Source organism: Squalius cephalus (assembly GCF_949319135.1).
Source record: "Squalius cephalus genome assembly, chromosome: 10".
Lineage (NCBI taxonomy): Eukaryota > Metazoa > Chordata > Actinopteri > Cypriniformes > Leuciscidae > Squalius > Squalius cephalus.
This window is the reverse complement of record NC_137131.1, coordinates 36,119,295-36,141,821: the sequence shown is the minus strand read 5'-3', so window position 1 is coordinate 36,141,821 and position 22,527 is coordinate 36,119,295. Positions and strand designations below refer to the sequence as shown.

Below are 22,527 nucleotides of genomic sequence, written 5' to 3'. Positions count from 1 at the left end.
GGGGCTCTTCACTGATGTCCACGTGGATTCGAGGAGTGAAGCCTCTGCTGGTTGTGGAGAAGCTCTCAGTGATCCGGACACGTCCATCAGGATGCTCCGTCTCCACCAGTGAAGGGCGGTTGAGTGCCTCCCACAGTCGCTGCTTGATCTTCAGTCCTAGTTTAAGGCTGTAGGGACGCTGCCGACCACTGCGTGTCTTCATCATGGGCTCCACCACCGAGCGGGAGATTGTCACAGTTCTGTCACCCTTGTCTGGGTTTTCTCTTGGTTTAGTGACAGAGCTGTGACACTCCCGGTTTGTCATGTGTTGTGTTAGTCTGGTCTGTTGTGAGCACATAGCTGTCGTGTTATTTCCTTGTGCCATGTGCTCTCCTGTCAATTGTCAAACCCCGCCCATCTTGTTATCTCGTTATTGTTTAATGTCCCTCACCTGCCTGCCTCGTTACCTTCCTTGTTTGTTCCCTATTTAGTCCCCCTGTGTTTGCAGTCCTGTGCTGGTTCGTTGTCTATGTTCCCTCGTGTTCTTCTTGATGCCTGCCTGAGTTCTCCCCTGTTTTTCCCCCACGGAGTTGTTTTGTTTGTAAGTTTGTTTTGTTTACTTAATAAATTCCTTTTACGCACATGAATCCTCGCTTCCAGTTTTACCCATTACGTGACAGAACGAACCAGCCATAATGAGGATTCAGCGGAAGGATTCACGCCAGCCACCAGCCTCTCCTATTTCCTGCCCGCGTTATGAACGCATTGTTAAGTTCACCGCCTTGAGTTCCCTTCGACAGAAGGGGACGAATGTGAGAGACTTTGCCCTGGAGTTCAGCTCCGCTGCAGAGGGGCTGGGGCTGGGTGAGATGGCCCTTAAGGACCTATTTAACTACGCCCTTGATGAACCCATCGACTTCCTAATAATGAGAGCTTTACAACGTACGACGTTTGAGGAATTTGTGAATTCCTTGGAGCGTCACGGTAATCCTCCTGCTAAAGAGGTCTCAGTTCCAGGGGTCCCAGTTCCAGGGGTCCCAGTTCCGGTGGTCCCAGTTCCGATGGTCTCAGTTCCGATGGTCCCGGATTCGGTGGTCTCGAGTCCGGTGGTCCGGAGGCGGAGGAGGAAGAGGAAGCACGTCACGTCTGTCCAGCCAGAGACTGTTCACGTCACGTCTGCCCAGCCAGAGACTGTTCACGTCACGTCTGCTCAGCCAGAGACTGTTCACGTCACGTCTGCCCAGCCAGAGACTGTTCATGTCACGTCTGCCCAGTCAGAGACTGTTCACGTCACGTCTGCCCAGCCAGAGACTGTTCACGTCACGTCTGCCCAGCCAGAGACTGTTCCTGAGCCTATGTCCTCGGACAAGATGGTCGTCACTGCCACCGAGCCTGTGTCTTCGGACAAGATGGCCGCCGCCGAGCCTGTTCACGTCACACCTGCCGAGCCTGTGTCTTCGGACAAGATGGCCGCCGCCGAGCCTGTTCACGTCACGCCTGCCGAGCCTGTGTCTTCGGACAAGATGGCCGCCGCCGAGCCTGTTCACGTCACGCCTGCTGAGCCTGTGTCCCCTGACAAGATGGCCGCCGTCGAGCCTGTGTCTGAGCCGGTGGTGTCTGTTCCTGAGCCTGAGCTCTCAGTGACCGCGACACTGGCCATTATGGCCACAGCCATGTGGTGTGTGTGGGCTACGTACACACTTGAGCCGGTGGTGTCTGTTCCTGAGCCGGTGGTGTCTGTTCCTGAGCCGGTGGTGTCTGTTCCTGAGCCGGTGGTGTCTGTTCCTGAGCCGGTGGTGTCTGTTCCTGAGCCGGTGGTGTCTGTTCCTGAGCCGGTGGTGTCTGTTCCTGAGCCGGTGGTGTCTGTTCCTGAGCCGGTGGTGTCTGTTCCTGAGCCGGAGCCAGAGCCAGTGTCTGTTCCTGAGCCGGAGCCAGTGTCTGTTCCTGAGCCGGAGCCAGTGTCTGTTCCTGAGCCGGAGCCAGTGTCTGTTCCTGAGCCGGAGCCAGTGTCTGTTCCTGAGCCGGAGCCAGTGTCTGTTCCTGAGCCGGAGCCAGTGTCTGTTCCTGAGCCGGAGCCAGTGTCTGTTCCTGAGCCGGAGCCAGTGTCTGTTCCTGAGCCGCAGCCAGTGTCTGTTCCTGAGCCGCAGCCAGTGTCTGTTCCTGAGCCGCAGCCAGTGTCTGTTCCTGAGCCGCAGCCAGTGTCTGTTCCTGAGCCGCAGCCAGTGTCTGTTCCTGAGCCGCAGCCAGTGTCTGTTCCTGAGCCGCAGCCAGTGTCTGTTCCTGAGCCGCAGCCAGTGTCTGTTCCTGAGCCGCAGCCAGTGTCTGTTCCTGAGCCGCAGCCAGTGTCTGTTCCTGAGCCGCAGCCAGTGTCTGTTCCTGAGCCGGTGGTGTCTGTTCCAGTACCTGAGCCGGTGGTGTCTGTTCCAGTACCTGAGCCGGTGGTGTCTGTTCCTGTTCCTGGGCCGGTGGTGTCTGTTCCTGGGCCGGTGGTGTCTGTTCCAGTGCCTGAGCCGGTGGTGCCAGTTCCTGAGCCGGAGCCGTTGGTGCCAGTTCCAGAGCCGGAGCCGTTGGTGCCAGTTCCAGTGCCTGAACCGTTGGTGCCTGTTCCTGAGCCGGAGCCGTTGGTGCCAGTTCCAGTGCCTGAGCCGTTGGTGCCAGTTCCAGAGCCGGAGCCGTTGGTGCCAGTTCCAGTGCCGGAACCGTTGGTGCCTGTTCCTGAGCCGGAGCCGTTGGTGCCAGTTCCAGTGCCTGAGCCGTTGGTGCCAGTTACACCGCCCGAGGGGTCGTCGCCGCCCTGGCTGCCCGAGGGGTCGTCGCCGCCCAGGCCGCCCGAGGGGTCGTCTCCGCCCGGGCCGCCCGAGGGGTCGTCTCCGCCGTGGCCGCCCGAAGGGTCGTCTCCGCCGTGGCCGCCCGAGGGGTCGTCTCCGCCGTGGCCTCCTGAGGGGTCGTCTCCGCCGTGGCCACCTGAAGGGTCGTCTCTGCCGTGGCCGCCCGATGGGTCGTCTTCGCCGTGGCCGCCCGAGGGGTCGTCTCCGCCGTGGCCCCCTGATGGGTCGTCTCCGCCGTGGCCGCCTGATGGGTCGTCTCCGCCCTGGCCGCCCGATGGACTACCTGCTCCACTCTGGCCACCTGAAGGGTCGTCTCCGCCCAGACCGCCCGATGGACTATCTGTTCCGCCCTGGTCGCCTGAAGGGTCGTCTCCGCCCAGGCCGCCTGATGAACTGTCATCCCCTGTGTCCATTTCCTCCCATGGTCTTGGCCCTCCGTCCCTCCCCCTAATTCCCCACAGTTCTACCTCCCTCCTTTCCCTCTCGGTGTATGTGTTTTGATCTGCTTGTCTTGTCTGCTTTTTGGTCTTGCACGTTTGATGTTCTTGTCTTGTTTTTTGTGTCCCTCCTTGGGAACGCCAGGTGGCGTTCCTTTGAGGGGGGGTAGTGTCACAGTTCTGTCACCCTTGTCTGGGTTTTCTCTTGGTTTAGTGACAGAGCTGTGACACTCCCGGTTTGTCATGTGTTGTGTTAGTCTGGTCTGTTGTGAGCACATAGCTGTCGTGTTATTTCCTTGTGCCATGTGCTCTCCTGTCAATTGTCAAACCCCGCCCATCTTGTTATCTCGTTATTGTTTAATGTCCCTCACCTGCCTGCCTCGTTACCTTCCTTGTTTGTTCCCTATTTAGTCCCCCTGTGTTTGCAGTCCTGTGCTGGTTCGTTGTCTATGTTCCCTCGTGTTCTTCTTGATGCCTGCCTGAGTTCTCCCCTGTTTTTCCCCCACGGAGTTGTTTTGTTTGTAAGTTTGTTTTGTTTACTTAATAAATTCCTTTTACGCACATGAATCCTCGCTTCCAGTTTTACCCATTACGTGACAGAGATGTCCTGGTAGGCCTGTGCGCTGTAGCCGTGGATGGAGATAGGCTCATCCTGCTGACGCACGTCCACTGAAGAGACTGAGACTGCTGGACGGATGTCAGGAAGGACAGCAGCGTTCTTCAAGTAGCGTTCTTCCAAACCCGTGGGCCTTTGAGCTTTGGCAGAGATGCAGCTGTAAGTGTGATCTGACCTGACCAACGTTACAGCTGCCAGCTGTGGAAGCTCACAAGGGTCCGGACTGGAAGAGACGCCCTCCACCGAGAATCCCCTCAGGCGTGTGGGAAGAGCCCTGGTTCTTCGTGACCGACGCTGCTCCATGATAATGAATCAAGAAGAACTACAAAAACTGTGGAAAAATCACTAAGACTTACCAAATTGTAGAGTTGTGAAGAGCTTGCAGCAAGTGCGTTCAGGCTTCAAGGCTTCAGAAACAGTTGTGTTGATTTCAAAAATCAACTCAATCTACTGGACTGACATAGACTGTTTATGATAATTTAAATGTAAACAACACTTGATATCAGCAGTAAGTCAATTAGAGCAGCATGAGCTCTATGTTACATGTATTATATGCTTCTCCAATTACCATTATCATCTTCATTTATTCCTCTATGCACAGAGATGGGCATAAATACATGGAAATGTATTTAAAATACAAATACAAAATACTGTGTGAAAAAAATTATTCAAATACAAATACAGTATTTTGTATTTTGAAAACACACAAAATACATGTGAAATTGGCCATCCAGTCACAGTGAATGAAGAAACTACATAGGCCTACTGACTTTTCATTCCTAACCACATCTCTGCCCTTTCTTTCTTTCTTTCTTTCTTTCTTTCTGGCAATTACAAATAAACTTATGTAAAATAGCAGCCATTTATATACTTATTTCTTGTTACAATGTAGTCTATTACTTGTGGTGAACACTAGTAAAAAAATCATACTGTATGTAAAACTGTGGGAACCTTTTCTGCTGTATAGCAAAGAATATGGATGCGCGATATGACCAAAATCTCAATTTTACTTCACAGTAACAATATCATGGTTTCACAATTCTCAATATCAGGTTTGATTCCACAGCATAAACTGAATTTCAAACTGATTTTTTTTTTTTTTGCTGGTAGTCCAATGCTTTTTAAGTAATTTTATGTTTATTTTATGTAACGTTTATTTGTTTCTATAAGTTTATTAAAATTAGAAAGTGTATCTAAAATTTCAAATTAGAATTTATTTAGATTCATTTGACACTATTTACCGCTTTTTGATTATTATTTTTTATGTACAATAAAACTAAAAGCTGAAGATTTTTGTGGAGCATCATTCATCAGTGCTTCTTTTTCCAACGTTCCAATATTCCTGCACGGATATTTGCTTACCCCACAAATAGGCCCATCTATGTAAACGATTTAGAAAAAGTTCCATTAATTCAAACTTTATATCATCGCTATGATATGTAGTGTCATATCACCCAGCCCTAACATGCAGGCTAATGCTTTAAATACATTTGACAAGCTATTTGATCAAAATCAACTATTCTTTCATGTTTACTGAAGTGAATAATGCACTATTTTAACTTTAATCAACAAGTAGAATTGATCATGACATTATCACCTTATAAAAAAAAAGAAAAAAAGAAAAGAAAAAATCGCTGATCCAACAGAATGTTCAAAAAGTTAAAGTGTTAACTATAAGCTACTAGACACCTAATATATAGCTATAGTGTAGCATGTTAGTACGAAGGAAAAGGCCAGCCTTTAACAATAAGCTTTACAATAACTGTTACAATAACAACAATAATCCTAACTGTGTGCTTTTAACAGCGTCTCTGCAAACTAATGATGATTAAACAGCATATTATTCTTTACAAACCATTTGTTTACTAGAGTAACAGATATGACAGAGAATATTAGGTTAAGCGCCATTGGAGTTGACCAGTGACCACAGAGACTTGTATCGCCGTCAAGCGGTGATACATAGCATCGACTGTTTATTCAGCGTAGCTTGTTGCTATAGAAACATCAGATACAACTCAGCAACACCGGATTCAAGATCGGGCTTCTAATATAAAAATTTCAGAGTGCCAGCCAACGTGTTCATATTACGAATTTATGATACGTCTAAGGTCTTAATTATTCATGGAAAAAGTTCACTAATAATATAAGCGCATTTTTCAACGAAATTGATTTAATAATGTTCCGGAAAACAATGTGGAGGAAAGCAGTGAGTGATGCGATCACCTCACACCAACATCGAGCACTGAACACTACTATTTTCATTCTCAAAGAGTTTGGACCGATTGGATTTCTACTGAAAGAGGAGGGGGGTAGCAAAAATTATAAAGTAAGTTTGTACTGATTTTTGTTTCATACATTTTTAGTATATTTTGTGCGATTTAATAATGTTATTTCATATCTAAGGTGTGCTTGGGAGATCCACACACGTGTACCTGCCCTACCTTCCAGAAAGAGAAGGATCTTTGCACACACATCTGCTGGTAAATAAATGATTGGGGTTGAAAAGTGTTTCTTCAACAATGGGCACTTTTACCCTGTGGACATTTAGAAAGTAAACTATTTGTTAAAACACACTTTTCACATTCGGTCACATGCTAGTTTAATTTGTTTACTAAGAAATTCCAACTTTTATCTCATAAGAATTTGTATCATTCCCTAAACATTTCCACTACAGTGACAGTCATTTCCACCATAACTGAAATTATGGTTTGCATTGTGCTAGAAATGACATTTTAAACAACTTCGTTTTTCTAAAGCGAACAGTTAGCTTTTATGTAACTTATGTACACACAATTACTAATATTTTCACACTATGCATAACTTGACAGCTTGATTAGAAAAATATTCTGTGCACAATGAATAATATTCTGTTTGCTTGTAAAAATATGACACAATTACAAATATTCAGACACATTATGTCTTATCATATTTCATCACACATCACATGTCTCATATTTTATATCCACCATGCTTTTCATTGGCACTGTCGACTCCTTGATAACTTTTAATTTAAAATAATAATAAAAAAAAATATTCTCACAATACATATTGAAATGGTATATTATTGTTTATTTAGATCGACAGATTGTTTAAAATTATGGAATTTGAAATGAAAGTCAAGGAGACAACAAATACATGAAACATCTATACATGAAAGGCCTTCATAATATGAAATTAAATTTGTTAGTTTTAATAAAAATCAACCCCTTGGACAGAAAAGTGCTCATTGTTGAAGAATCACATACACCGTTTGAATGTCGAGACTTAATCTTACCTTAACTTACATCAACATTTTATTTTAGGATTTTAATGCGTAAATTCCGACTACCAGGAGATCACGAATGTAAGTAGACCATTTTTTCCCCCAAAGTGTTAACATCCTCCAAACAGTTGTACATAAAGGCACATACTACTTGTACATTAATGTTTGAGCTATAACTGTCTGTCTGGTCACTTGTTCTGTTTCAGACTGTTTTCAGTACGGCCTTGCGGAGAGACAAATCCTAGAGTTGTTGCAAGGGCTTCATGTGACCAAAACTACATCCCCTAATGAAAGGGAGAACTCAGCAGACCTTTCATGTCCTGAGCCTAGTGAGGAAGATGGAGGAATCCGACAGAAAGATGTAGAGAAAGATGATATATGTCCAATCTGTCAAGAAGAACTTTTTCTGAAAAAATTGCCTGTGACCTATTGCAAGTAAGAGGTTTTTATTTAATCCAGAAATCAAGATTATTCAGGAAATTAAGTGGATACTTTCTAAATATATTTATGAATTTCATGGTACTGTACTATGAAGTAAATATGTTTTATTGATGAAACTTTTGAAATCAATACATTTTTTAACCTACACTCACCTAAAGGATTATTAGGAACACTAATACTAATACTGTGTTTGACCCCCTTTCGCCTTCAGAACTGCCTTAATTCTACGTGGCATTGATTCAACAAGGTGCTGAAAGCATTCTTTAGAAATGTTGGCCCATATTGATAGGATAGCATCTTGCAGTTGATGGAGATTTGTGGGATGCACATCCAGGGCACGAAGCTCCCGTTCCACCACATCCCAAAGATGCTCTATTGGGTTGAGATCTGGTGACTGTGGGGGCCATTTTAGTACAGTGAACTCATTGTCATGTTCAAGAAACCAATTTGAAATGATTCGAGCTTTGTGACATGGTGCATTATCCTGCTGGAAGTAGCCATCAGAGGATGGGTACATGGTGGTCATAAAGGGATGGACATGGTCAGAAACAATGCTCAGGTAGGCCGTGGCATTTAAACAATGCCCAATTGGCTTCAACTGTCCAATTTTGGTGAGCTCGTGCAAATTGTAGCCTCTTTTTCCTATTTGTAGTGGAGATGAGTGGTACCCGGTGGGGTCTTCTGCTGTTGTAGCCCATCCGCCTCAAGGTTGTGCGTGTTGTGGCTTCACAAATGCTTTGCTGCATACCTCGGTTGTAACGAGTGGTTATTTCAGTCAAAGTTGCTCTTCTATCAGCTTGAATCAGTCGGCCCATTCTCCTCTGACCTCTAGCATCAACAAGGCATTTTCGCCCACAGGACGGCCGCATACTGGATGTTTTTCCCTTTTCACACCATTCTTTGTAAACCCTAGAAATGGTTGTGCGTGAAAATCCCAGTAACTGAGCAGATTGTGAAATACTCAGACCGGCCCGTCTGGCACCAACAACCATGCCACGCTCAAAATTGCCCATTCTGACATTCAGTTTGGAGTTCAGGAGATTGTCTTGACCAGGACCACACCCCTAAATGCATTGAAGCAACTGCCATGTGATTGGTTGATTAGATAATTGCATTAATGAGAAATTGAACAGGTGTTCCTAATAATCCTTTAGGTGAGTGTAGAAATGTATTATAAATATTGTATTGTTTCCATCTTTAAAGCCAAATGCATAAAATTTTTTCCATTTAAACCCAAAAAGCTAGTAGTGATCCTTACTGACACGCAATTTCTATGTTGCGGTTTGTGACTGGTTGCATTATAATTATGCATCATTGTAAAGGTTCAGCTGTGGAAACAACATCCACATTTCCTGTATGAAGGTATGGGCTGATCACCAAACAAAGAGAGACCCATGTGCCCTGCTTAAGTGCCCACTCTGTAGAGAAGACTTCGGCTCTTTTAAGCAGCTAATTGAACAGGTACATCATTACAAGACCCAGTCACTTAAATAACTCATTATCTATTGTTTAAAGCTGCAGTCCGTAGTTTTTCCTCTTTGTCACCATCTCTGTTCGAAATCTGCAATCGCAGTTATATCACGTCAACCCATGCAAATTATACTTTGTTCTCAAATTGTTAATGTTAACAACATCATACTACAAATTACTACATTTAATGCCCTTCCGATATTTATCCTTGTTTTCGCATGGGCCCGGTTGCAGTCTCTTTTTTTCTGTAGCCACTCCGAAGTCCGAAGTCTTTTGCGTTTTACAACGTGGGAATCTCCAGTTGTCGTTTGAACCTTTCTGGATCCGCCATCAAATTGATAAGTTTAATTATATCAAGTGCTGTGAGAAAAGGCTATAAATCTCCACCTCCAACATCCTCACAGGCAATATAGCCTAATAGCCTAGACTCCTCCTTTATGTGTACAGATGTGTACTTGTCAAAAATGTTGTTGCACTTGTCAAAAATTTATTTTGGATAATTTTTTAACCCACAAAAGTTACGGACTGCAGCTTTAAGCTTAAATCATCTTGGGTTTAACTATTATTTTTGACAGGTGAAAAATGCAGGTGAACTGTTAACCTACTATGAGAGGGACTGTCTGGACAAACATCTGGGTGTTATGTGTAACATCTGCAGGGCCTGTCCAATCATCGGCAAATGTTTCAAGTAGGCAACCATTACATAGCATTGACAAATCAGTGCAGACTTAAAATACTAAAGACTGAGGTTGGTAGGATTTTTTTTAACGTTTTTAAAAGAAGTCTATTATGCTAGAAGGATGCATTTATTTGATCAAAAATACAATTAAAAACTGTATTGATGTTAAATATTATTACCATTTAAAATAACTGTCCTCTTTTTAATATATTTAAAATTTTAATTAATTTTCTCAGATGGGAAATCTGAATTTTTATCAACCATTACTCCAGTCTTCAGTGTCACATGATCCTTCAGAAATCATTGTATTTTTCTCAAGTAACATTTTAATTTATTATTATTATTTTATTATAATCATTCTCGTGTTATATTACATTCTTGGGTTACACTTTTTTTTAAGGTGATATAGTTACATTGTACTTAGTCAAATAAGTACTGAGTAATATTATTTAACTACATGTACTTACTATAGAGTTACTTTAAGGTTTGGTTTTGGGTTAGTTACCTGTAATTATGAATAATTTACTGTTATTATAATAGCAAGTACATGTAGTAACGTGTCACTACGTCACCTTAAAATAAAGTGTTACCTATTTTTGTATTATAATATTCTTGTGCAAACCGTGATTCATTTTTACAGGATACTTTGATCAATAAAAAGTTCTTCAAAAGAATAGATTCATTTGAAATAGAATTTTATATTTCTATCAGATTTGCATCAATGTAAAAGTCGTTACTGTCACTTTTGATCAGTTTTACTGCATCCTTGGTTAATAAAGGTATTAGTATTTATTCATGTTACTTTTCAATGTTACTTTTTTTCCCCTTTTGAACAGTAATGTATTTATCCTGATTCTGTCTAATGCTAGATTCTGTGTCATATGCAGCGTCTTACGTCTGATGTTCGTTCACAGGTGCACAGAGTGCAGTTATTTCCACCTGTGTGAGGACTGCTTTAAGAGAAGAGTCCATCCAAAACATTACTTCATAGTTCGAATGGTGAGTTTTTGTACAAGGTTTGTGTTTCACATGACATGTGAAACATGATGATGCCATTCATAACTACAGAAAGTAGTTATTAGTAGCATCTATTAGAAAATAGCTTACATATGGCACTTTCAGACAGGTGCTTCTCAATCAGCACTCTAGCTCCCTAGGTCGTGAATCAGTATCGGGTTAACAAAATAGTCTTCCTTTTTTCATTACAATTGTGCAGAAAAGATGTCAGCCATGGCAGACAGCAGGACCTCACGACTCTGAAGAAACACAGAAAATGGAAAACCATTTAATGGGTAATAGGTTCGTCTGCCCATTCATGGCTTCTGTTCAGTTCTTTTATTTTTAATTGCTAACCGAATTTCTATGCATATATATATGAATTTATCCAGACACATTGCTCTATTTTACTTTACAGCTCCAGCAGCATGTCTGGTGTGACATGTGATATAGTCCCAAACTATGTAATAAAAAGTTTGCCGATGATAAGGGTTCGGAAAGAGTCCAGATTTCTGTATCCAGGTGCTCAATGTAGAATCTGCCTGTCAAGATTTCAACTGGGTCAGCATGTCAGAACCCTTCCCTGCAAACACAAGGTAACACATTTTCAAGTTCAGCTCATTTAAGGTGGGTTGAATGCTGATAAAGCTGGCCATTAGGAACTCATTTTAAAGTCTTTGATTTTTTTCTACAAAATTACTCGCACTCATGGTCTTTCCAAACTCGCATGACTTTCTTATAAATAAGACAAACTATTAGCTAAATAATTTTACATAGTGCAATTTTACAAATATTTTTCTCTCTTTCCTGAACCTGAACCAGTTCCATACTGGCTGTATTGATCCAGTGCTCCAAAAGTCGAACTGCTGCCCACTGGACTGGCATGTCATCTACAATCCTCTTACATGGAACCCTCGAAGTAGCAGAACAGAAAGATCTCTGGCTCCATCTAGTGATGTTCAGAGCAAGCGTACCGATGAACAGCTCTCTGAGTTCTTTCTACCTGGTATTGGTTTGCAGGTTAAGAAAGGTAGTGCTCCATCTCTGATGAGAACAGTGACATCTGAACCATCTGTGTGCAGTCCTTCCTCAGTGGATTCACTCACTCAGGGGTTTCGGGGCCTCTGCATCAATTCCCACATAGAACCATATACCAGAACGTCCACCATGAAACACAATCATACAAAAGAAAAGAGTTCTCTTCATAGGTGCTTTTCAGGAGCCATAGCTGCACCGGCTGAGAGGAGAGTATCCTTTCCAAATAGTCCTTCATCAGTCAGTCTAACTTTGAATGTCCAGTCAGCATTGCCCAGAACACAGAATGACCAGCAAAGACTCATTGTGGGCATTAATGGGGCATTTATCATGACACCAGCTTACGGCAGGATCAGACCACTGAGGAAAGATCCCTTAAGACAGAGACCTAGGCCAGACAGGCTGGATATGAAGGATCTTCATCTCTAGATGACAAACAGTCATGTCAAAGCTATACTTATTAGAGAACAAGAGCAAAGTGAATTGGTATGCAATTAAAAAATAATGATAGTATGTTGCTCTATGGGTGTTAGGAATAGCACTACTGGGTAGCAAGAAATCCAAAGCGCTCACATGTGTAATATTAAAAAGCTTTTATTAAACTACGGCTAAAAACAGAAGCACCCAGACGGAGGCTCAGGTGTCTGTTTTTAATTTTACAGCTTTAGTTTTAGTATGGGCTTTTTAATATATTATAGTCCACATGAGTGCCTTATACTTAATGTTTAATAAAATCAAGAATGTTCTGATTAAGTATGTTTGGATTTCTTGTGTTTAGTTGAACAGACACTGAATTACAGAATCCTTCAATCCTCGACCTCTGCAAAGGTTCTCCAAATCTCCAAAGATTTCAGATACAGTAAATCCTAACTTGAAAAATGAGCCATTTTTACATTTATAATTGTATAAGAGACAATAATTTTATTATTGCCTCATATTTATTATTTGAAAAAAGTAAAAAAAAAATCAAATAAAATGCATTATTCGGTAACACTTTATTTTAGTGTCCTTGTTACATGTTACCATAGTAATAACAATAAATTATGCATAATTACATGCAACTAACCCTAAACCAAATCCTATTCCTACCCTAACCCTATAGTAAGTACATGTAATTGCTTAATATTACACCTTAAAATAAAGTGTTACCCATTATTCTTATCAGTTCTGGGTACATAAAACTCACGAGTATTTTTGGTCAAGTACCTTTATTAAATGTGCACAAAAAGGCAGATTACAAGTTGTACTGAAAAGCATCCAGGAATGGCTCTTGAGCCATTTAAACCAGTGTGTTGAGAAATTGTTAAAACATATTACAATTATTGAAATAATAAATGCTACAATACAACATAAATTACTTTAAAAACATCCAGCTGACACAATGCAATTTTCTCTCCTCGGTCATACATTTAAAATGTAAGTTTCCCTTCTCGGTTCAAATTTGCTGCCCGACAACAACAAACTAGTGTCTTATTGTAACTGTTGATGAGAATCAAACAGTTACAATTAATTGTCTAAAATAATAAAGCTACAAAAGCTCCAACACATTCAATACATGAGTTGATAATCATGTTGTCAATTTGTGAAGAAATATTTCATACACAAAACACATTAGCACAAGAAACATCTTAATATGCTAGGTTCATGACCTGTACAGCTGTGCTTCAGCATTGGACTTGGTAAGGTAAGCCATAACCCGAGACATATTTTCGATGTTTTTGGGTACTACATTCTTACACATTAAAACATTGAATGGTAAAAGCATCACAATGGACAGCATGCAAATGTGACTAGCAAGAATACAATAAGTACAGTGCGTCAAAACGGCAAATTACCTTAAAGGCCCGTGCTCCCTCAAAAAAACTCTTAGCAACACACTGGTGCACGTTCTGAATTGTAGAATATATAGTGCTTAGCTTAATAGCTTATGATAACAGTGCTCAGTTTTTCCACAATTTATTTCATAATTGTTTATGACACTGTGTGGCAGTTCCTTGCATTACATTGAACTGAATTGAAGAACAAAAATGTATTCCAAGCAAGCCAAGAGAGCCAAACTGATTGCATTTAAATCAGTTTTGCAGACTCACTATAAGAGCATTGTGGGTACAAGCATTTAAACATTAATGTTTAAAAATACTTAGATATATATAGATATATGTACATACTTTTACAGTGTACTTTGGAAGGTAAACAAATATGTTCTTTCAAAGAAGTTTGTAAAAACATTGTAGTGTGGTTGCGAAATTGTGTACAAATGAACTGCTGACAAAATGCTGGATACAGCATAGCCACAGGAATCGACTTTGAGCTACGGCAGGTAAGACAGGCATTTTTGTTTTGTTCATTCTTCCTGATGTTTATATTATAAGGCAGTTTGATCAAAACCATTTTCAGACACCAAAAAGCTACAGCTACACACAGGTTATTCAGTTAGCGTTTCGTGTGCGGTCTCTCCTCCCTCACATGTCGAGATGTTTTCTTGTCAGGCTTCTTGTCTCGAACCTTCCGCAGTCTCCGTGGTGGAGGGGTGGATTTGGACTCACTGGAAGTGTCCCCTGCATCCCTGTCCTCCGGGATGTTGGGAATGGCTGCACTACTGCCTTCCAGGGTGTTCCTCAGGGACGTGTCCTCAGGACTCCCAATTTCACTGCTGCTCAAGTCCTGCTCTTGATTTCCACTTATTTTAGCCAAGCTAGCGCTCGAGGGTTCCTCGCTTTTCCGCAGAGGCTGCTGCAGCAGCTCGTTCATGTCCACTCCAGAGTCCAAGCTTGTGTCATTGCTGCTGCCCGGACGATGTCTTCCCTGAAGCTCGATCACAGAGTGACGAACCTGGGCTGCTGGTTTACCATCAAGAGACACAAACCAAGCCCGGGGCGGGTGAATGGATGGCTTTCCCTTGGTGAGCTCAAGCAAGGTTTGCTCTGATATACCCTGGAGTTCCCCCCGAAAAGGCCCCATTCTAGCCGCTTCGTTCAAAGTTCCTGGGACAGATACAGATTCCAGGAGATGACTGTAGCGGCCCCATAGCCCGGGGTTAGCGGCAGCGCCCTGCACTCCTTCCAGAGCCTGCTGCTCATCGCCGTCTTGCTGGGGAACTTTAGGCAACGTCTGAGTGAAACTGTCTTTTAAGTTCCGCTCCGTCTGAGCTCCATGTTCCATACCATTCCGCGGGAATGTGGCAGATCTGCTTCCAGAAGGGTCAGCTTGTCCCTGGGAATTAAACAGCTCTGGGGCCTGTACAATAGCCAGAGGCTGGTTGTAGATGTGGAACAGCTTGTCTTTGAAAACTAAATTCTCTGCACCACCCTGGCGTGAGCCATTCTGTTCAAATTTTTCCCGAAGCTTAGCCACTTCATCACTATTAATGTAGAGATTAGACATTGGGGCTCTGAGGCTTTCTAATCCCACAGCTCCAATGTTCTCATACAGATTGCCCACCGGCCTTCCAACGTTTTCCACATAAATGTTGTAGTTGGCTTGGTGTCGTGGAGAGTCTGATGCATCATGGCCGATGCCTCTTGCAGCCAGTGAATAAGACCGGTCCCCATTATGAAAGAAAAGTTCTTGAACCTCATCAGAGCTGGTGGAAGTGGTCTGGTCTTTCTTCAAGACAGTGAGCCTGGTGGAATTCCATCGCTTTCTTCCGACCTCATGGTTTAAATCTCTGTAAAATGAGATACATATTTTGATAGCTGCCCTTTAATAAAAATGAGTTGAAAAATGCCTTTAGTTCACTGAAATTAACAGGTTAAGATGAAGTAAGTCCTACACTGTTGTGTTTATAAAAAAGTGATACAATTATATTTGCATAACTTAATAAACTCTTACCTGCAGTGAAATACAATCACAGATAAAAATCCGATGACTATCACAAGAGTTCCTCCCAAGATACCCAAAAGAAGGTATGTGTGGTAGGAAATGAAATCCATTGAGCTTGCAAGCCCCATAAAACCTAGATTTAGACAACATAATCTGTTTAGAGGGCTGCATATTAACTGGAAGATTTTAATTTTAGTGTTAAAGGTATGAAACTGAAATGCATCTTCATTCATAAATAGCAACAATATGGGCTGATGAGTGAGACTTGACAATAATTATTTTAATTCAAAATCTTAAATATGACTGATACTTACCTGATGATGGTGGTGGTGCAGCAATCCAGTTACCAAGTTGAGGTGCTACATAAATCCAGACTAGGCCGTTTTTCTCCATCTGAACAGTGCCTATACCTTTATTTACCCAGGTACCTGTGAGAACATATGTCATTTAGTGCTTTTGGACACAATCTTCCCCCTCAACCCTTGTGACCATTACATGTTTTGCTTAAAGACAAAACACTGATAGGTAATAGTCCCCACTTAAAGAAATCAATGAAATGAAAGATCTGAAGCATGTTTTAAATTAGCATGATTGCAGTTTTTCAATCACCTATTGTCATGTCAAAGGTCCACGCAGGAAGTGAGTCGGAGGGTCGTAGGTGGGTGTGGTAGGGAAGTGGTACTGTTAGCTGAATGGGTCCTTTGACATCAACCTCCTTTCCATTAGACACTAACTGGGCACTGATCATAGCCAAGGGGCTTAACTTGACATTCCTATAACCTGTAATTGGTAATACAAAGATAATTGATTCATTTTAGAATCTGCAGAAAATAAATTGTTTTAAGGGTGTGTGGTCTAGAGCAATGTTTCTCAACTCCATTCCTCAGGTCCAAGGGTTTTTCATGTTTTTCCCAAAGCTTTGCCACTTCATAGACATTCTAATCTCATAGATCCAATGTTCTTGTTGTACATCAGCCATCCAACATTTTCCACATAAATGATGTAGTTAGCTTGATAGAGTGAATAAGAAACAATTATTAGCCATTATGAAAGAAAAGTTATTGAGCCTCTTCAGAGCCGGGGACCCACCTACCAGAATGTTTTAGATGTCTCACTACTTAAAAGGTAGGGTCGAATTTTGGAGCGGCTAGCTTTGAAAGCATTAGATCCCACCCTACCTTCAGAGCACTCTCCAAAGCCTCCTCCAAAACACATGAATGTGTACAGCCAGAGCAGATTCAGTAAAGCATTATAAGAGACGACATTAAATTACCTTGTCTCAAAGCACATAAAATGACCATAACAATGAATGTAAACAACAGCTCTTAGTTGTACCACCTGACTGCTGCAGATTCATTTCGCCATTGATAGTGTTGACACAGAAACGCATAAATCGCGAAGCTCTGGGTAGAACGTCACAGGTTGCCAACTCCAAATTATTATTATAACATGGCGTGAACACAGCATAAGCTTGTTGTTTTGGTTCAGGAGGAACTGTAAAAGGCAGCTGCTGTTCGTTTGCGGTGCTTGATGAATAATTGTCCACAATATTTCACAGTCGTACGGAATGGGCTGATGATGTGTTGACATCATCACGTCAGGTATGGAAATACAGTGCATACACTGACAGACAGGTAGGATGTTGTTTCACTGCATTCGGACTGAATGCAATGATTGGATGAACATTTTTTGTTCCTGAGACTTCCACAGAAGATATATGTAATTTTTTAAAAATATTTAGACCACTTCTATTACTGATTTATATCAGGATGTGAAGAGAGTTTCAACCAGAATAACAAAAAGTGTTTATGAAAAAAATTGCCTACCCTACCTTTAAAATACCTGATTCAACTCACCATCTTCTAAATGTTTAATAGGGAGAGACATCTAAAAACATTCTGGTAGTTACGTTCTGAGGATTGGACTTGAGAAACACTGGACTACTAGAAAATCAATAATATGTGTAAAATGTGCCATCATATTTGATCTGGGTAACCAAGCGGCCTGATATTGCCTAATCAATAATATGTTGTGATCAATAACATTAACTAATCAATACAGTATTGAGTCTAAACAATGATGGAGCTTGTAGAATCCATTGACTAAAACTGCCCTACAATATACTCCACTCACTTATTGATCCTTAACATCTCAATGAAACATACAGGGTCAGCATTCACTCAAGAGATGTGACAAGGAAACTGGTTAAAGGCACACTATGCAGTTTCCGTTTTTCTCAAACAGCGACCCCTAGAGTCGCTGTGGAGTACTTGTATTTAACATTACTGTCGTAAATACCACTCACGCAGAGCCGTCTCTGCTCTCTTCCGACCGCGCTTTCTTCATTTTCTTCGTCGACTCTGCCATGATTCACGTCTCAAATGCGTGCTAGTGTCTTCCATAGAGGCTGCTTCATATGTTGTTGATGTAAGTGACGTCGTGCCGTAAAGCAAGTCGTGATTCTCGCGAGATTTGGCGGGGCGCCACCTCTCAAACATGCATTGCTGGTTTTGCCAGCGGCGTCCCCCCCTGCTTTGCTATAGGGATGATTCGTCCTATTACGAGTTTGTTTACCATCAAAATTATTTCGAAGCTGTTATATTAAGGTACAAATCTTACATAGTGTGCCTTTAAATTATTATGCCAGATGCAATAGGTATTTTATCCTCTTTTTTTTTTCAAAGTTCATCTTACCTCCTTTTCCGTTGATGTTTAGAGTAAAGAAATTCGAGTCTTTTTCTGTATGCAGGGCTGGAGCGGTCAAATAGGCTGACAACGTGGAGATGGTAGTGTTCTCAGACAGTTTGAGGAGACTTTTGGGAAACTGGACACTCGGTTGAAATGACAGATCTGCAATACGTCAAGATAAATAAATAATATAACAGTGGAAATTTAGTGTGTCACAGTATCACTGCATTGATAGTAGTTGGTCTCTGCAGTAAATATATGGAGGTACTAAATTAAATTATGGATTATACATTTTTTTACAGGTCTCAATTTCAAAATAGTTAAATGGATAGTAGGATCAAAAAATAGAATAAGAAATGGTTTAAATGACATACCAGATGTTTTTCGAGTTATCAAGACAGTATCCTCAAAGAGCCAGATGTTCCCTTGTGTTTGAGGGCGCAGAGACATCGTAATAACAGAAAAAACTAGGAAAAAACAAAAAAACGAACACTCAGACCTCATTTTAGTAGCCAGGTTTTTAACATTTAAGTGACATTAGTTGAATTTCTCCATATGTTTGAATGTCATTTCTTAGGGCTTCGGATGTTATACAACAAGCCAGGGTGAGGGCACATTGATTCACTGCTTTCTTGCTGTCTGAGGTTTTTATTGAGCATATCTTGCAAAAATATTCATGGATTAAGATGAATCATATATAATTCAAACATGTATCTCTTAATTAATACTGTATATACCTAAAAAAAATACAAATAATCTGATGACATCAAATCATATAAAATACACAATAAACTATTAATTTAGTAAATAACACTGCATCTAAGAGGCTTTGAACTTACTGGGCATCTTGGTGGTTTTCCAAGGCAGCTGGGTGAGCACATAACCCTCCATGCTGGCCACCAGAGTGAGGGTCAGGCCAAGGCTGTATGGGACAATGACCGTGACCTCTCCATTCTCCAAAGTCTGGCTGGAGTGAATCCGGGATCCATTCAAGAACACAGCCACCACAGCTCCTTTCAGGAACCTCTGGCTAGATGCATCTTTAACCCAAATCTTTAGTGTCAGGAGCGACTCTAGAGACAGAGATAAGGTCACGTTCAGTGGGAAACTGGGAATGAATAAAAAATGTATATGGTATCGCTTGAATGGTAAATTTAGAGTCGATCCCCTGTAATATGAGTCAAAGATAAGATTTAAAGGAGTTTAAGGTTAACCATATACACCAATGTTCATAAGTTCATTCGGGTAACTGCTCAACGCATTAAAAACCAGTTCAGCCAAAAACTATAAAATTGGTTGGTGACAGCCTCTTCGCATTGAAATAGTAATGACCACTGGACCCACGGCTCAGTCAGAGAGACTTAAAAATAGATCAAAGTGCCAAATGCCGGATGAGCACATCAAAAGCTGAGACTTTAAAACCTTGAAGAACCTCTTGAAATGTCTCTATACTAAAAAAAAAGTCAAGCTCACATTCTTAGAGCCTGTTTTAGATGCCCAAAACACAAAAATATGACCAGGATGAAATAATGGCAGAACCAAACTGTTCAATCCATACCAACTATAACAGCTGGTATATAAATGATAGTCAAATAAGGCAATGTAGCATAAATAATTAGTTTAATAACACAGAATTTTATAGGAAAAACCTTTGGACCACATAAGTCTTAGCCTACCTTCGGTCCCTGATATTTAATAATGATAAATACATTTTTTATTTATGATGGATTTTACGCTGTTACAAATCAGCATAAACTTACAACCATGATCTGGTACTGAACAAAAAATCGAACAGGAAATGAAGTACTGTAGCACATGGTAACAATAACGGGATACAATATGGTGTATTCTCTGTTAGTAGACCCATATGCGAATAGGTAAGACATGGCAGGGGCTTTCAAACTGGAGTCTGCAGACATTTTTAAGGAAAGTGTCTCATCTGAAGGAAATAATCCATTATTTATCGGCTTTAATATATCGGCTTTTATATAACGATACAACCAAAAATTAAAATATATTGTCAAATACCGATATGGTGGTCGATATCTTGCATCCCTAAATTATTTCGTATTAATAATAATATTATAACATTAACAATTTATATCACATATTAAATTAACCTTTAAATATATAGCTGACTTTATAGGCTCCTTCACAACTGGAGGGTCTTGCCATCAAAAAGTTTGAAAACCCCTGACAGTAAACGCCTAATGTATTTTATTATATGCCTACTATTTCAAACAGAAAGGTATTGGGTGATTCTGGCACTAAAATAATCTCGCCTTAAATCTTAAACCCAACAGTATATTCAAGATAAGCAGTGCAATGTAGCTCAACCATATCAGCTATTCAGCTCTTAAAAATGTGGACATGGCTGTCCTATATATAAAAAGCCTGAAATAGGTGGTTTTACTTCGAGTGGCCCTGATGAAGAGGCTTACAAATAATAGGTAATCCATGTGATAGGCCAATGTTATGAGACACCAAGCACATCGGTCAACAGCGCACCCATGTCCTTTGTTGTGATGTACCCCATCATGAAAACATCCCTATTCTTAGCAAGCACACACCGCATGCGGAGCTGATGGCGCAGCTGATGCTGTGGATGGAGATGATGCTGAAGATGAAACCAGCTGATGCCGTGACCGTTACCTGATGGCGGCACCGTCGCGTTCCCCTGTCCCTCGAGCGGGGACGTGTGTGTGTCGATGGCATTGTCCTCCTCCGACAGCGAGGCGAGGCCGTGGGAGAGCACTCCACCCTCCGCTCTCCTAAAGTACCCATCCTCGCAGAAAATCAGCAGCGCGGCGAGGAGCAGACACCCCGAAAGATCTGGCATGGCGTCTCAGACATAACTGCACTCAATGACACGGAGAAGGAGAATGTTGTTGTTTTTCTGTCCTCGGGTGGATGTGTGTGTCACGGTCGCATCATGCTTCTCGGGTGGACCGAGGAATATCTGAGGGTGCGCAAGTGAGGTGCGCGTGTTGCGTCATAGCTCACGCGATGCCATCTGCTGGCTCAGTGTTTTTTTGGTCTTTGTTAAAGCTTACGCAATGTTTTTTGTTTTTTTCATGCGTAGGTAAAGAGGTTTCAAAGATATATTTAATTTGATTTGTATAACGTTATTAAAAATATTTTAATACACAGTAAAAATACATGTTAACCTGTTTTTGTATAGTATTTGTTAGTTATGTATAATTTATTTATATATATATATATATATATATATACAGTGAGGAAAATAAGTATTTGAACACCCTGCTATTTTGCAAGTTCTCCCACTTGGAAATCATGGAGGGGTCTGAAATTGTCATCGTAGGTGCATGTCCACTGTGAGAGACAATCTAAAAAAAAAAAAAACTCCAGAAATCACAATATGCTTTTTTAACTATTTATTTGTATGATACAGCTGCAAATAAGTATTTGAACACCTGTCTATCAGCTAGAATTCTGACCCTCAAAGACCTGTTAGTCTGCCTTTAAAATGTCCACCTCCACTCCATTTATTATCCTAAATTAGATGCACCTGTTTGAGGTCGTTAGCTGCATAAAGACACCTGTCCACCCCATACAATCAGTAAGAATTCAACTACTAATATGGCCAAGACCAAAGAGCTGTCCAAAGACACTAGAGACAAAATTGTACACCTCCACAAGGCTGGAAAGGGCTACGGGGAAATTGCCAAGCAACTTGGTGAAAAAAGGTCCACTGTTGGAGCAATCATTAGAAAATGGAAGAAGCTAAACATGACTGTCAATCTCCCTCGGACTGGGGCTCCATGCAAGATCTCACCTCGTGGGGTCTCAATGATCCTAAGAAAGGTGAGAAATCAGCCCAGAACTACACGGGAGGAGCTGGTCAATGACCTGAAAAGAGCTGGGACCACCGTTTCCAAGGTTACTGTTGGTAATACACTAAGACGTCATGGTTTGAAATCATGCATGGCACGGAAGGTTCCCCTGCTTAAACCAGCACATGTCAAGGCCCGTCTTAAGTTTGCCAATGACCATTTGGATGATCCAGAGGAGCCATGGGAGAAAGTCATGTGGTCAGATGAGACCAAAATAGAACTTTTTGGTCATAATTCCACTAAACGTGTTTGGAGGAAGAAGAATGATGAGTACCATCCCAAGAACACCATACTGTGAAGCATGGGGGTGGTAGCATCATGCTTTGGGGGGGTTTTTTTGCACATGGGACAGGCCGACTGCACTGTATTAAGGAGATGATGACCGGGGCCATGTATTGCGAGATTTTGGGGAACAACCTC

At 41.7% G+C, this 22,527-nt stretch overlaps 2 protein-coding genes across 2 annotated transcripts; one reads left to right on the top strand and one right to left on the bottom strand.

Annotated features, from left to right (window-relative positions):
• Positions 1–5,882: 5,882 nt before the first annotated feature.
• On the top strand, positions 5,883–12,491 carry zswim2 (zinc finger, SWIM-type containing 2). The gene is made up of 10 exons (XM_079884339.1): positions 5,883–6,186; positions 6,264–6,340; positions 7,163–7,203; positions 7,329–7,557; positions 8,886–9,024; positions 9,609–9,721; positions 10,627–10,711; positions 10,929–11,011; positions 11,127–11,304; positions 11,531–12,491. The coding sequence occupies exons 1-10, from the start codon at positions 6,037–6,039 to the stop codon at positions 12,170–12,172; spliced, it is 1,737 nt and encodes a 578-aa protein (XP_079740465.1). The 5' UTR covers positions 5,883–6,036; the 3' UTR covers positions 12,173–12,491.
• Positions 12,492–12,939: 448 nt separating this feature from the next.
• On the bottom strand, positions 12,940–21,276 carry fam171b (family with sequence similarity 171 member B). The gene is made up of 8 exons (XM_079883430.1): positions 20,906–21,276; positions 19,093–19,326; positions 18,628–18,720; positions 18,260–18,415; positions 16,175–16,345; positions 15,880–15,993; positions 15,575–15,698; positions 12,940–15,410 (listed from the first exon to the last, which is right to left on the bottom strand). The coding sequence occupies exons 1-8, from the start codon at positions 21,090–21,092 to the stop codon at positions 14,177–14,179; spliced, it is 2,313 nt and encodes a 770-aa protein (XP_079739556.1). The 5' UTR covers positions 21,093–21,276; the 3' UTR covers positions 12,940–14,176.
• Between the last annotated feature and the right edge of the window lie 1,251 nt (positions 21,277–22,527).